General features: G+C 36.1%; 2 protein-coding genes across 3 annotated transcripts in view; one reads left to right on the top strand and one right to left on the bottom strand.

Annotated features, from left to right (window-relative positions):
- The window catches only part of tp73 (tumor protein p73), a 36,295-nt gene extending 31,630 nt beyond the window's left edge, over positions 1 to 4,665 (bottom strand). Inside the window, exon 1 of one of the 2 annotated variants that reach the window (XM_015015929.1) lies at positions 4,510 to 4,665. In XM_015015929.1, coding sequence (XP_014871415.1) covers positions 4,510 to 4,541 — 32 coding nt within the window. In that variant the 5' untranslated portion in view covers positions 4,542 to 4,665. Of the gene's footprint in view, positions 1 to 1,087; positions 1,339 to 4,509 lie in introns of those variants that run through there. The other variant, XM_015015930.1, reaches the window with a different exon arrangement.
- The window catches only part of wrap73 (WD repeat containing, antisense to TP73), a 17,940-nt gene continuing 6,951 nt past the window's right edge, over positions 1,793 to 12,781 (top strand). Inside the window, exons 1-5 of the mRNA XM_015015934.1 lie at positions 1,793 to 1,961; positions 2,503 to 2,590; positions 3,059 to 3,211; positions 4,681 to 4,797; positions 11,205 to 11,277. Of these exons, the coding sequence (XP_014871420.1) occupies positions 2,522 to 2,590; positions 3,059 to 3,211; positions 4,681 to 4,797; positions 11,205 to 11,277 (412 nt within the window). The 5' untranslated portion in view covers positions 1,793 to 1,961; positions 2,503 to 2,521. The remainder of the gene's footprint in view (positions 1,962 to 2,502; positions 2,591 to 3,058; positions 3,212 to 4,680; positions 4,798 to 11,204; positions 11,278 to 12,781) is intronic.

The raw sequence follows: 12,781 nt of genomic DNA, 5'->3' as shown, positions 1-12,781 counted from the left end.
AAAAAAAAAAAGGCTGAAAAGGTCTGAAAAATAGCAATTGGCTGCAGTAAATTCCCGCTGTTCCAGCAGCGATCTGCCGCCTCAGACACGAACGCAGATCCCTGGTCGGAGAGCAGGTGGTTTGAAAAAAATTACCAGAGAGAAACAAAAAGGTCCTAAGCGTTTTCGGGCATCCATCAAAGTTTTCGCAAACAAATAAGTAAATAAATCGATCAGATTATTCTGCATTAATATTTTTACTGGATGTGCATATTAACCAAAACACACTGATGAGCTGGTGGGTAGCAAATAAGGTGAAATATCCAAATGCAACAAATAAACTGGGGGCAGTTTTTGTTTAACACGAATAAATAAATTACAAAATGAATACATTCAATATTTCAATCTGTTTAATATATGCTGGTCTTACGCAGAAAATTTTCACCGGTCTCTTCGCGTCTTCACTCCACGGTTACAGCGACCATGACAACAAACATGGCTTATACACGCATTTTCCCTTCCCAAGGGTTATTTAGTGCGGAGGATTAAAAAAAAGCAGTCTCAAATGAGCAGAAATTAAATTTAAAAATTGTTTTAGATGCAATCAAGTTAGGCCCAAGTGAATTATCTCACTTTAGATAATTTAATGTGCTGTTTATCTTGATGTAAGATCTGAGCGTGTTTGAAGTTATTAATATTTTAATGTTATAAAACTTGGAAGTTAAATCCCAGATATTATTTATGTAAGCTGTGCCTAAAATTATATCTCAGGTATATATTTAAATAAAACAGGTTACCCTACATTTTCGCTTATGTCTAAGTCCACGTCTAAAACGACGCTATTACTTCTATTATTTGTGATGTTTAACAAAATCAGATGTATTTTCTGTTGCTCTGAGACTAAGCAACAAAAAAGTCTAGAAAAATGCGCACTATATGCAGTCCTTATCAACAGCCATTTTCACCACAATAATTTAAATAAATAGCTCTACATTTTAATCTTAATCAATAGGTAATGGGAAATTAGCTTTCCAAAAGTCTGTTTTTTCATCTTTTCTTTTTAAGTTATTTAAACATAAGCTGAAATATGAAGAAATATTAGGCCTACCTGAAGGTTACGCTTATTCCAATCCAAACAACCAGGAATGATATTGCACCGAGTACCTGTTTGTTTATCGAACATGCCAAGAAAGTGACCCTCCATAAAAAATGGCAACATGGAAAAAGCAAACAAACAAAACATATATCGACCGAATTTAGCTCTGATAAGAGGGAAAGAACTTCATTGACTTTTCAGAGAAGCAATATGAACTGGAGAGAGGAGGGAAACTGATTTGCATCCTCTTCAGAGAAGTGCTTTGCTGATCGACACCGAAGAGAAGGAGGTGAAGCGTCTTTTTTTTTTGCGCTGAGGGAAGCAGAGAGGGGGTAGCGCGGTTTAGCCGCACACAAGCGGGAAAAATCCTTGTCACCTTTCAAGAAAGAAAATAGCTGTAGCCTAAATTAAACATGCTTAATTTATTTGTATAGACATGTTTGGTTTTATATATAAATTACGAAAAGCCATTAATCAGACCATTTAAAATGTTATACACATGGGGACGGCAAGACCACTGCAAAACTAATTAATTGACTGCAAAATTAAAAAAAAAATAATTGCCTGGTCATGGGAATAAAACACTTCTGACAATACGTTTCTTTATATTTGGTCTATATGAGCATTTTGACTCGGGGAGAGAAAACAAACAAAAAAAAAAAATCTTTTCTTAAACTACATTTCCCATAAGGCGTTTCGGTGGAGGCGAGCGCTGATTGGACAGCACCGGTGTGTCATTTTACGTTCATAGAAACAAACCCAACAACAGTTGGATTAAAAATGTGTGTGCCCAACGCTTTCATACGAAGAAAGAAACTCTGAAAGGCCTGTAGACGTTTGTACATCTCAGGTTTTGCCGAAGGAAGTGATGCTGCTGAAGTTAGGAGTAAGTGTGGCATGTTTGGATATTTTACATGGTTTGCTTTCACGTTAACCGCTAAGTAGTGCTACATGCTAGCAATGAACGAGCCCAGTTAGAGCGAGTTTAACGGAATCCCTAAGAGTTTATGTTTGCAGTTCACGTCTCCATGTCTACTGTAATGGTTTGTTAACAAATAATATTTTCATTAAACAAGCAAAAATTGTTGTACCACCGGGGTTGATAGCGCTTTTATTTTATGTTTTGCCAGCGAGTCAAAATAACACATTTAGCTTTTTGTATCAGTGCTTTCGGGTGTTATGTTTAAAAACGGTGTCATTTCAGTTTAAGTTTGAACGTAGTTTACATTTTAATGATTTGACTTATTTTGAGAGAAAAACTTTATATTGCCTAATGCACGAAGTGTAGTATTTTGCTGGACGTATGGCGACATCACGCGGTAGTACGAGAAAACTACAATGTCAACTGTATGCAGTTGAAAATGTGAAGACACATCTTTGTTTACGCTTTTAAGATTGAATGCAGACTCTGTGTTATCTCATTATAGGAACAGTTGTGATTGCAAAATGAATTTCTCTGAGGTCTTTAAGCAGTCCAACCATCTTTGCAAAGTTTCCCCTGATGGAAAATATTTGGTAAGTCTTTTTTATTGTTTTATGGTAAGCCACGTTTACAGTGGCAGAAGTATCAATAAATATGCAAAGTCTTGTAGAGATGCACCAATCAGCACTTCTCTGGCAAAAGACAATTTCCAGTTTTCTTTGAGGTCTGACTTGCTGAAACAGATTTTGACTAGTTTCTTCCACCATGGAATGTTAAACAAAAAGGAGAAAAATATGCTGTACGTTTTTTGGTAACAGTAGTAGTTTTGAGTCTAACAGAAAATGGTTGAATTACAAGATTACACATTAAGGTATATGTAGTTCGCCTTAATCTGATTTTCAGAAGTTAGTTTTGTGTCATAGAAAGAATAGAAAAGCTACCATTTATTATTTCAATGTTTTATGTGCTGATCATGGGGTATCGTCTGATTCCAACCTTTGTCTAATTGATTGTGTAATTATAGGCCTGTTCTTCTACAACTTTTGCTTTTTCTTCTACAGGCTACCTGTGTACAATACAGACTAGTTGTGAGAGATCTTAGCACTTTGCAAATCCTGCAGCTCTACACCTGTCTGGATCAAGTGTCACACATGGAGTGGTCCTCTGACTCTTTGTTCATCCTATGTGCTATGTACAAGAGGGGGCTGGTACAGGTAACAGATGCAAGTATAACCCAAGATCCGGATTTAAGTTTAGCAATTTTATTATTTTTTAGGGTATCTTGATATATTGGGTATATTGAGAATATTTTTTTAAATCACATTCTGATAAGTGGTTCCCAAATTCTGGGTTGAGTCCCATTTGAGTCTGCGACAATTTGGAGTCTTGGGATTAAATAAAAAAAAAAAAGAAAGAAAAGCTAATAACAAAAGCATATTTATGCTGTACATTATTTAACAGACAATACTAGCAAATAGATACAAATCTGGCTAATTATGTTTATGTTATCAATGTTTCTGTTTAATTGATATCATTTATAGTCAAACAATACTTGAGTATGGGTCGGAAGAGTTTGGCAACCACTGTTTTAAAATTCATTGAGTATCATAAACATGTTACAGATTGCTATGGAAATTCTGTTTATTTTTGTCACAGAAGTTAATCTAATAAGCAAGCAAAAGACCATTGTTCATAATTAAATTGTTTCCCCCTTAAAATCCTGTGGTGTTTAGAGTGACATTCAAAAAAAGCTGATGTCAAAACCATATAATTTATCTTTTTTATACAGCATGAATTAGTTTTGTTTTGTACACTTTCTTTAAAATTATGAATGGGCAATATCTTGGTAAGATGCTTTGTTTATGATAGTTTTCTCTACACAGTTTTCTATACATTAAAGAAATTTTCCACTTAAAAAAAACAGTAAAAGAGACAGTTATAAGTATAAGATGTTTAAATAACTTGTCAAGGCTGGAAAATTATTAATAAAGACCACACTAGTGGTTCATATTAGTATTTTTAATGATACGTTAGTTTTTCATTAAAATATTGCTAATTTAAGTTTAAAAATCCTTCAACATTACAGCCGGAGATTGGTGCTTTTTATTTAATAAATTAATTTTAGATAAGATTTAAAGTCATTCGTTCAAATAAAAGGTGAAACCCAGCTGTTTGTACTGAAACACAAAGAGATGAGTCTTAGGCCTTTGACATTAACAAATTGGTCTTAATGTGTATGGTGTCTAAACTTTATACCTCTGACATGTTACTTAAAGACTCCAGTCTTATTTTTTATTTCAAATACATTTAGATTGTGTGAAAATAACAGAAACATATCTGTAGCATTTTCATTGTCAAAAAAACCACCTCAGAAACAATAATCACTGGAATCAGTAATAATTAGTTTTTAGCCAAAAGCTCAGGAGAAATTAGTTGTCACTATTCTAGTGGAAATATTTTTTTTCTTTTCCTTGTGAACTCAGTCATGCTGAATATAGAGGAAGCATCTTACCTTTGAAAGGGCATCCAGTGCCAGTCTTTCATGGTTTCGAACTTTCGCTCGTCTTTCAAAGCTTAAAATCAACGGTTTGAAATTACAGGCGTGTCTATAAGAACGGCTACGGCAACTGCTTGATGGTCATTCTTCTGCCATTGTCTCCCTCGGCTGCGTCGTCGTCTTCAGGTGTGGTCTCTGGAGCAGCCGGACTGGCACTGTAAGATCGATGAGGGCTCAATCGGACTAGTCTCCTCACGCTGGAGTCCAGACGGACGTCACATTCTCAACACCACCGAGTTCCATGTAAGTATGAAAGTAGTTGATGCTCGGGTGCATGCATCTAATGCAAGTGTTTTTATGTGTGCGCTTGTTTGGTTTCAACTGTTGCTGGCTTGTGAGGAAGGGGAGACCTGAAAATAGCCAGACACCAGAGCTTTCCTTGACTGCCTCTACGCCCCCCTGACCCCCACCTGCTGCATGTATTCAGCCTGATTTCATTCCTCCCCTCCTGTTAGCGTCCTGTCATACATGAGTCTCAAGTACCTTTAACATATGGGTGAAATGTGTGCATGCTCTGTTATGATCCTAGCAAGCAAATTCTTATAATAAACTTACAGTGCTGATACAAATGGTGAAATCACTTAATAAAAATGCCAGCTCTGAAAAAGGGGCCACTCAAACGTTTCTATTCTTTAATTTTTAAGTAATTGATTTTATTAAATAGAGTTGGCTGGATGGATCCATGAGTCTGCTGCCTGTCAGTAAAGTGATCAAGTTTCTTCTGTGAACCTTTGAGAACTCTTGACCATAGCGAGTGTTTTGATGCTTGCAAAGAGTTGGTTTTCTCCCAAATATTTACAAATCTGAGCATCTGGTGCAATAGTAGTGATTCACAAACACAATCTTACTCTAAAACTTGATTGTAAAACACTTTAGATAAAATGGAGAGATCAGCTAAATGAAGGATCAGGTTTTTCTTCTGTTTCTCATTCTCTCCCTCAACTGTTTAAAATCTAATTCCTCGAAGGATTTTATTTTTTGTTAAGAAGCTTCTAATGCTTTTACACATGTTGACACCTGATGTTATATATCCACTATTTTGTAATGTGATTGGTTTTTGGTTGTTCAGAGCTTATTTGTTGCTACTATGTGACCCATCCTTCCTTGTCAAAGTTTAAGATGATTTTTTAAGATTTAGCAAATAAAAAGGAAATTCTTTTATCATTTGTCTAAATGGCAGAAAACTTTGAATTATTCCAAAGTAAGTCCACTCTTTTCCACACTTTTTTTTTATACAAAGATGGCTGTGGGCTTTAATATTTTGTTTATAGGTGAACTTTTCAAATAATGATGTAAAAAATTATCTCAACTTCAACCTTCCATACACTGTCAATAAGCTTCAATCAAAGCAAACTAAATCACCTTGTGGGACACACACAACAATATTGTATGATGATAGACTGAATCAAGTTGGTGTAACTACATTCTTATTATTTCTTTTGTTTGTGAAATCCAGTTTCTATTCTTATCTTTTAAGCTGACCTCACCTGCGTCCCTGTTTCACTCAGAGCTCCTTTTATGCTTAAACATCTAAACTTTTACTTTTTTGCTTTTAACCAAATACAAACGGAGAAACGCACACAAAGGGAAACGTGTTTAAGCTTATGTATATGCAGCATGGTACAGTTTATCATCTGTTTAGAGATAGACACTTTCAAAATGTGAAAGTAATGTAATGACTGCATAACATCTAAGACATGTGTGATGTGCGTTTATTTACATATTTGTAACGAGAGATGTTTTATTCCACTCCCCTAAATACTTGGAATCGGTTTGATTTATATATATCTCTGCTGAGATGAGATGTGATTGATTAGCATGAACCATTTAGCAGAAGTTGGACACTGACGAACCCAAGAGGAATTAGGATTTAGATCTTGAGTTTTGAATTAAGACTTTCTTTTTTTCCTGTCACGCGTCTTGTGCATAAATATGTTCCAGTCTTGTTTAACCAGCTCAACTGCCAAAAACAATTAAGTCAGCAGAAGTTGATTGCACATTAATAGAAGTTGGCAAAACTACACCCAGGGTAATAAAGACGTATTTGGTTATTTTCTGTGTGTCCTGTTTTATATAGAGTCTAGAGCAGGCATGTGTTTATAAAGGTTGAGAAAACATAGTTGCTGTCCTAAGACCATGTGGAATATGACAAGGCACCGCGACAGGCCGTGTCTGTCATGCTGAACCTGACTCCGGGACTCAGTTGACAGGTGTTGTGGTGCAACTACGTAGTCCGTCTGGTCTGGAGAAGGGTGCACAGAGTGCAAGTGTCTGTGGTTTTAGTGCTTTGTGTCTGTCTGTGTCTTCCAAGAAACAAAACAGGAATGGGTGGAATGATCCCACCTCTTGTAAAAAAAAAAAAAAAAAAGCACAGTCTGATTTCAGATTTGCTGATATGTTTTAATTAGAGATGCACCTATTTTGTCTTTTATTGGTCAATATCCAATTTTTATCTTAAAATGCCATTTCCATTTATTCATCAGAAAATGTTAGTCTTTATCTTCTTTTTGCTAAAGTTAAACCAAGCTGTATCACATAAAACGCATACAAGCATACACACTCTGAGTTTTAACTTTTGATTTTCTTTCCCATAATAATTTGATGTTGGACTTGCCTGTCATTTTGATTTAAGCAAAGATAAATCAAAAATGGCTTATCTTGTATCACTATGATTGATGTCATTGGGGGGTTTAAACTGTTGTAATTTTTAACAATTTGTGCCTGACCAACAAAGCACACAATTTAAGAAATATGTACTTGAACTATTATTTGTTTGTAACTTTTATGTTTTTATGCTGTTCTTCTGCTCTGCCTGATTTAAAGCCTTTGTTACGCTCTTAATCTTACATTGTTCTGTTTTGGAAGTGATGTGACTTTTCAAAACTATGTTGCAAAAGTTTCAAAGGGAAATGAACTGTTAATTGCAGTAAATAAGCATGACTCCTTTTTTAGCACTTTGCAAATTCACTGTCTCAAACAAAATGGTTCATAAGTAACTGATCCGTATCTTAAATAGCTTAGTTACACATAATTAATACAGTGGCATCAAGAATGTATTGTTCTTTAAACATTCCATGGTAAAGAAGGAAATATAGTTTGATTAATTAGTGCTTCCTCACTTGCCATGCTGTTGTGTGAAGGATGGCCAAACCAACACAAAGCAAGAAAAAAAAAACTGGCAATAATTCCAAACAGTCCACTGAACTTGCCTTCACCCTGAATCAGGATTTCATTTACGCAGTGCCAGGCTGGTGTTCGTGTCAAGCTTAAATTTCAGCTCCACTCATAAACAGCCTGCTATATTAACTTGTTTAGTGACAGCTGCCTGTGCTTTGCATCGTGCCTTTGTGGAAGTGTTTGTGCGTCTATGTGCTGGTAAATCTGCTTGGTGTACTGCCTTGGTTTTTCACTTTTAACCTAAACCAAAATACTCTACTATTTTTGGTATTTTATATATTCTTTTGATCACTTTCCTAATCTGGGTGAAATGGATGGGCCCACATTGAAGACTTGCGAGAAAGTAACTTAAAAGTGTTGCATTTGTCTGTTTTCTGTAAGTTTTAGGTTCCAGTCATTTACCTGAGTACCTCTCAAAAGCCCCCTCCAACATGACTGTTTATCTTTATAACCAATAAACCCAAGTCAAAAAAAATATATAGCCAAGGAGAAGCTTGAGGGCATCTTCATTTAGGATTTTTCACATTGTTGAGATCAGATTAGCCGGGATGTTTTTGGCAGGTTCAGATGAAGCATTACTTGCATGTAACATAGTTGGCAATACTGCTACTGTAGACTGTAAATGTAGGCAGCAGATGGTATGCAGCGTGGGACAATAAGTCGCTCGTTGCCTTTGTAGGCCACAAGAGGCCATAGTTCCTTGGTAAATTCATGAGACGGTAACTGGAGATATGGTCTATATTGGTTTGAGATAGTTTTTTTATGTGGAATGCCTTCTGTCTAATCCTCTGTTGACAGATAGGGTTATCCAGCATCAGGTGCACTTTCCTATCCTCCAGCCCTCACACAACCATGCAATAAAATAGATGATAAATTTATTGCAGACTTTCCTCATTACCTGTATTTTCTCACTGAGTTCTTTAAGTTTTAAACACATGGTTGGGTTAGGGTAACCACCAGACCGCCGATACTTCTCAAATCAAGCCACCCACTTTAAAACTGCTCCTCCAGGATTGGTGAGAATACTTCATTTTAATCCTAGCTTTACTGACTCTCGTTCTAATTGCATTCCGCCACACAAGCAAAATCATTTCCCACCTATTTTGCTCACACACACACACACACACACACACACATTTTTCCCTCCTCAGTTTAAAGTTACACTCTGTTCTGGTCTTGATCACTCTGCATTTTAATATGTGGTGGCCTCGAAGCATTTATGTGTAAAGCATGTGGGTGTTTGAGCGGTGTTGACTCTGGTTGTTATGGCAGCTTAACAGAGGGGAAGTCCAGTAAGTCTGCAGTGAGATGTTATTGCAGGGTCTGCACAGCTGGTTGTCCAAACTGGCTGACTAAACAGAAGGGTCAACACTTCAGTCTGTTTCAGTGACGGATTTACCCCCTGTTCATATGTCTGACTGAATGCTATAACAGAAGGTCCTCATTTCAGAAGTGTTGTTAAAAGTTATAGAGTCTGAAAGTTAAAATTAGGATTATTAAGAATGATCATCCAAAAGAAGTTAATTTCCTGTTTTTTTTTTGTTTTTTTGTTTTGTTTTTAACCAAGTAAAACTTACTCTTCTGTTAATATTGAATTATCTCAACCCTCTTTGTTATTTAATGATTCTTGGAAGATTACCAGCAGAAATTGTATAAGTTACATCGCTGAATATTTAATGCAAAAGATTCACTTCTGATAACTTTGGATGCGACATGTCACAATATTATTTAAGGCTTTAAACATTGCCCAAAAATGACAACACAGGTTTGCAACCACATATAAATGCTTGAAGTAGGCAAAATATTATTTCTGAGAAAAGGTTAAAGTTTGTGATAATTTTTTTCTATTTAGTTTTAATTACAACTGTGTATGCTAAATGCAAACAAACGAACAAAAAAAAAAAAAAACAAACACCTCAGTGTCCACTAACAACCAGGAAATATTTTGTAGTAAAACATCATCAGTTATGGCCTTGAAACCTTGGAGTTATTCTGTTTAAATGATCACTGTTGAGGATCCAAGCTTTTAAACAACCTTATTCCGCTATTTTCCTTATCTATAATTTGAGTGCTGCCTCCTTTCCTCCTTTTTTTTTTTTTGCTTTGCTTTACTTTGCTTTACTTTGCTGAACTGAGATAGGTGGATATTTGACTGACTGTTGTCGAAACTGACCATTAACACATGGTTCCTTGTCATGTTGGCTTGTGGTCACATAGTTTTTCTTCGCTGCTGCTTTACGTCTGTCAGTCTGCACGACACTCGCAGCTACACAACTGTTAATTTGTCACACTTGTAGCGGACGTGTCTAACATTAAACCATGGAGCAGACAGATCAGAGTGAGCCAGTTTCCTGCTATGTATATATTAACTCTCATCTGTGAGTTAAATGAGAGCGTGCTTGACTTGGACTCTGCTCTACTTCCAATCAGTATATCCTCCCTTACAGTTATTTTCAAATTTTGCCAATTTTAATCAAATTAACATATTTAAAATCTTCAAACAAATTAGATATGAGACAAAGTTAACTTAAATTTATACATATAAAAAAAACATGTTTATTTGATTTCATTTATTTTGAGAATAAAGCAATCCAAGCTAGCCTGATCCTTTGGAGGAAAATAAAAGTCAGTTCCCTGGTAATTATTAAATCATGAATTAACATTCATAAACCAAATTGTATTTGGTCAACTGACTTCAAGTATTTTCACTCAGGACTGGATAAAACCTGACCTGCACAATCAAGACTTTATTTCAATAGAGCCTGTCTGACAACACAAAGAAGACTGTAATATTTTAAAAGAGCAACACATGTCATTTGTATGTAAAAGACCTAGAATGTATGAGAGCAATTATCCAGAAAAGGGGAAATCCTGAAAGTGTGATAAACTTTCCTTGGTAGTTGGAGTGTTTGACCTACTAATATTTCTCTAAGAGCCTGTAGAGTTCTTAAAAAAAACAAAAACAACTTAACAAAAACAAACATTGACATCACTTTTGTGAATTGCTAGTTATCACAAATACTTGGCAGTTGTTGCTGCTTTGTTTTGCATAAGCAGCTATTAGAATTATTGAGTTTTATTTCTTCTCATAGGACCAACTTGGTTTGGGAAACCGTATTCCCTCAACGAATCAACTCATAATTTGAAAGCTAAAGTTTGTTCTTACTTAGATTGTCTTAGTCTGGTGTTAAGACATAATTTGCTAATCTGAAACATTTGCATGCTAGGGGGTAAAAACGTCTTCAAGCCGCTGTAAATGCAAACCAGTCTTGAATGAGAGCAGCTTCTGTTTGTATCTGGCTTGACACATTTTCTGAAGAGCTTTTCTCATCAAAGATCAGACTGTGAATTTTATCTGTCTTTACATGTGTAAGAGAAATAAATTTGTATATTTTAGAGTATGTTTTTACTAAAAAACAAACAAACAAACAAAAAAAAAACATATCTTGTGTTTTTTGTTTTTGCCGTGACAGCTGAGAATTACCGTCTGGTCCCTCTGCACGAAAGCCGTGTCTTACATCAAGTATCCCAAGGCATGTCAGAAGGGTGAGTATGGGAGTGGTATTATGAATGTTTACAGTATGTACTGCTATAGTACCTGAGGACAGGGTCAGCTGAGTGCCTTGACATACCTCATTAATCACTTACTGCTCTTTACCTTGTGGCAAAACCCGGGATATGGCCGAAGTATGGCCGTCACTGGTGACAGCTGTGCTCCCTCTTCAGTAAATGGGGCATGCTCCTCATAACGGCCCTGTCAGCGACTACTGGATATATGATTGTCTCGGTCTCTACTCATTTTCCACATGTAATGCCATGCCCCTCTACAATCCGTTTATCTTCTAGACTGTCATATAAATGATTTCGGCCGCGGTAGTTGCATGCCACAGACTCGATGGTACCAAACAATCAGATAATTACATTGCATCAAACACACAGAACTCCACGAGTGCATATTCAGTGGAAAACATCGACCTCCGCTGTTATTCCAGTCGGTAGATTGAACTGTTTATATTAAATGGGAGAAAAATCTTTGAATAGTTTGATTGTATTATTAATCAGTAAACTGTCAATGCAGTTATATAATCTATTACCAGTGAACACACTTGGCATTCTACTAACTACAGCTCTTTCAGCAAATTGTCATTGATTGATTATTTTTCAGTAAACTAGGGGTGTTGGGCTTTTTCAACTAAAACAGCGCTCAGGCCCACTCTCCCTCCTCACGCACTTTTGAATCAGATCAAAGTTTAAAAATAATTTTATTTCCAGGCGGGACAGTTGTGCTGGTGTTGTTTTCACCTTTTGACCTGTGCATTGCAACTTGGGGAGTGTCTCTTGGTGTGGAACACTGCAGCTCAAACTGAATGTTGCCACTTAAAGGGATAGTTTAAGAGGTCAGGGGGGGTTGAATGGAGTACTTGTGAGTGGTTAGTATTGGCTACAGAAGACAGCAGTCATTGTGATCAAAGTTAGAAGAATCATAGAAGATTACTTGAATTCATCCTTCCATTGTCCAGCTTTCACTAGCAGCTGGACAGCAATTGAGCCTGTAAAGATTAATGGAATGAAAGCAAGGATAACCCGTCTTTCTATGGGATGTTTTCTGTGTTGGCCATCTTTAAAACGATGTAGAACTTTATCTTGATTTCTTTTTAGATCAGTAGAATTTTTTCATTCAATACATGGAGCCTAATAATCTTTTTCTGTATCAATTCCAAACTATTAAATTAACATGAAGGACAAGAGGAAAATGAACATCCACATTGGAACATAAGATAGACTTACCAAGAGTAAGATAAAAGTGTGAACAGAAGATGCTTCAACATCTTGGCTGGTAGTGCCTCCACTGAACACCATATGGAAATAGTTACTGTTACTGAACTAGGAGGCCTGTTATGTGTTAATAACTTTGATTTGTTTAGCAAATATAATTCCTCTGTTTTATTCGCCAACCACTAAAGTCAGATGTTGAATATTACGCTAATTGTTGGTCTTGGCCGTATTGTTTAGGACAGTGGTTTCCAAACATTTTCTGCGCCCCCCTATA

The sequence above is a fragment of the Poecilia latipinna genome, unplaced genomic scaffold (genome assembly GCF_001443285.1).
Source record: "Poecilia latipinna isolate Pla-1442-1.1 unplaced genomic scaffold, P_latipinna-1.0 Scaffold1967, whole genome shotgun sequence".
Taxonomy (NCBI): Eukaryota; Metazoa; Chordata; class Actinopteri; order Cyprinodontiformes; family Poeciliidae; genus Poecilia; species Poecilia latipinna.
The sequence above is the reverse complement of the archived record's forward strand: the minus strand, read 5'-3'. Positions and strand labels throughout refer to the sequence as shown.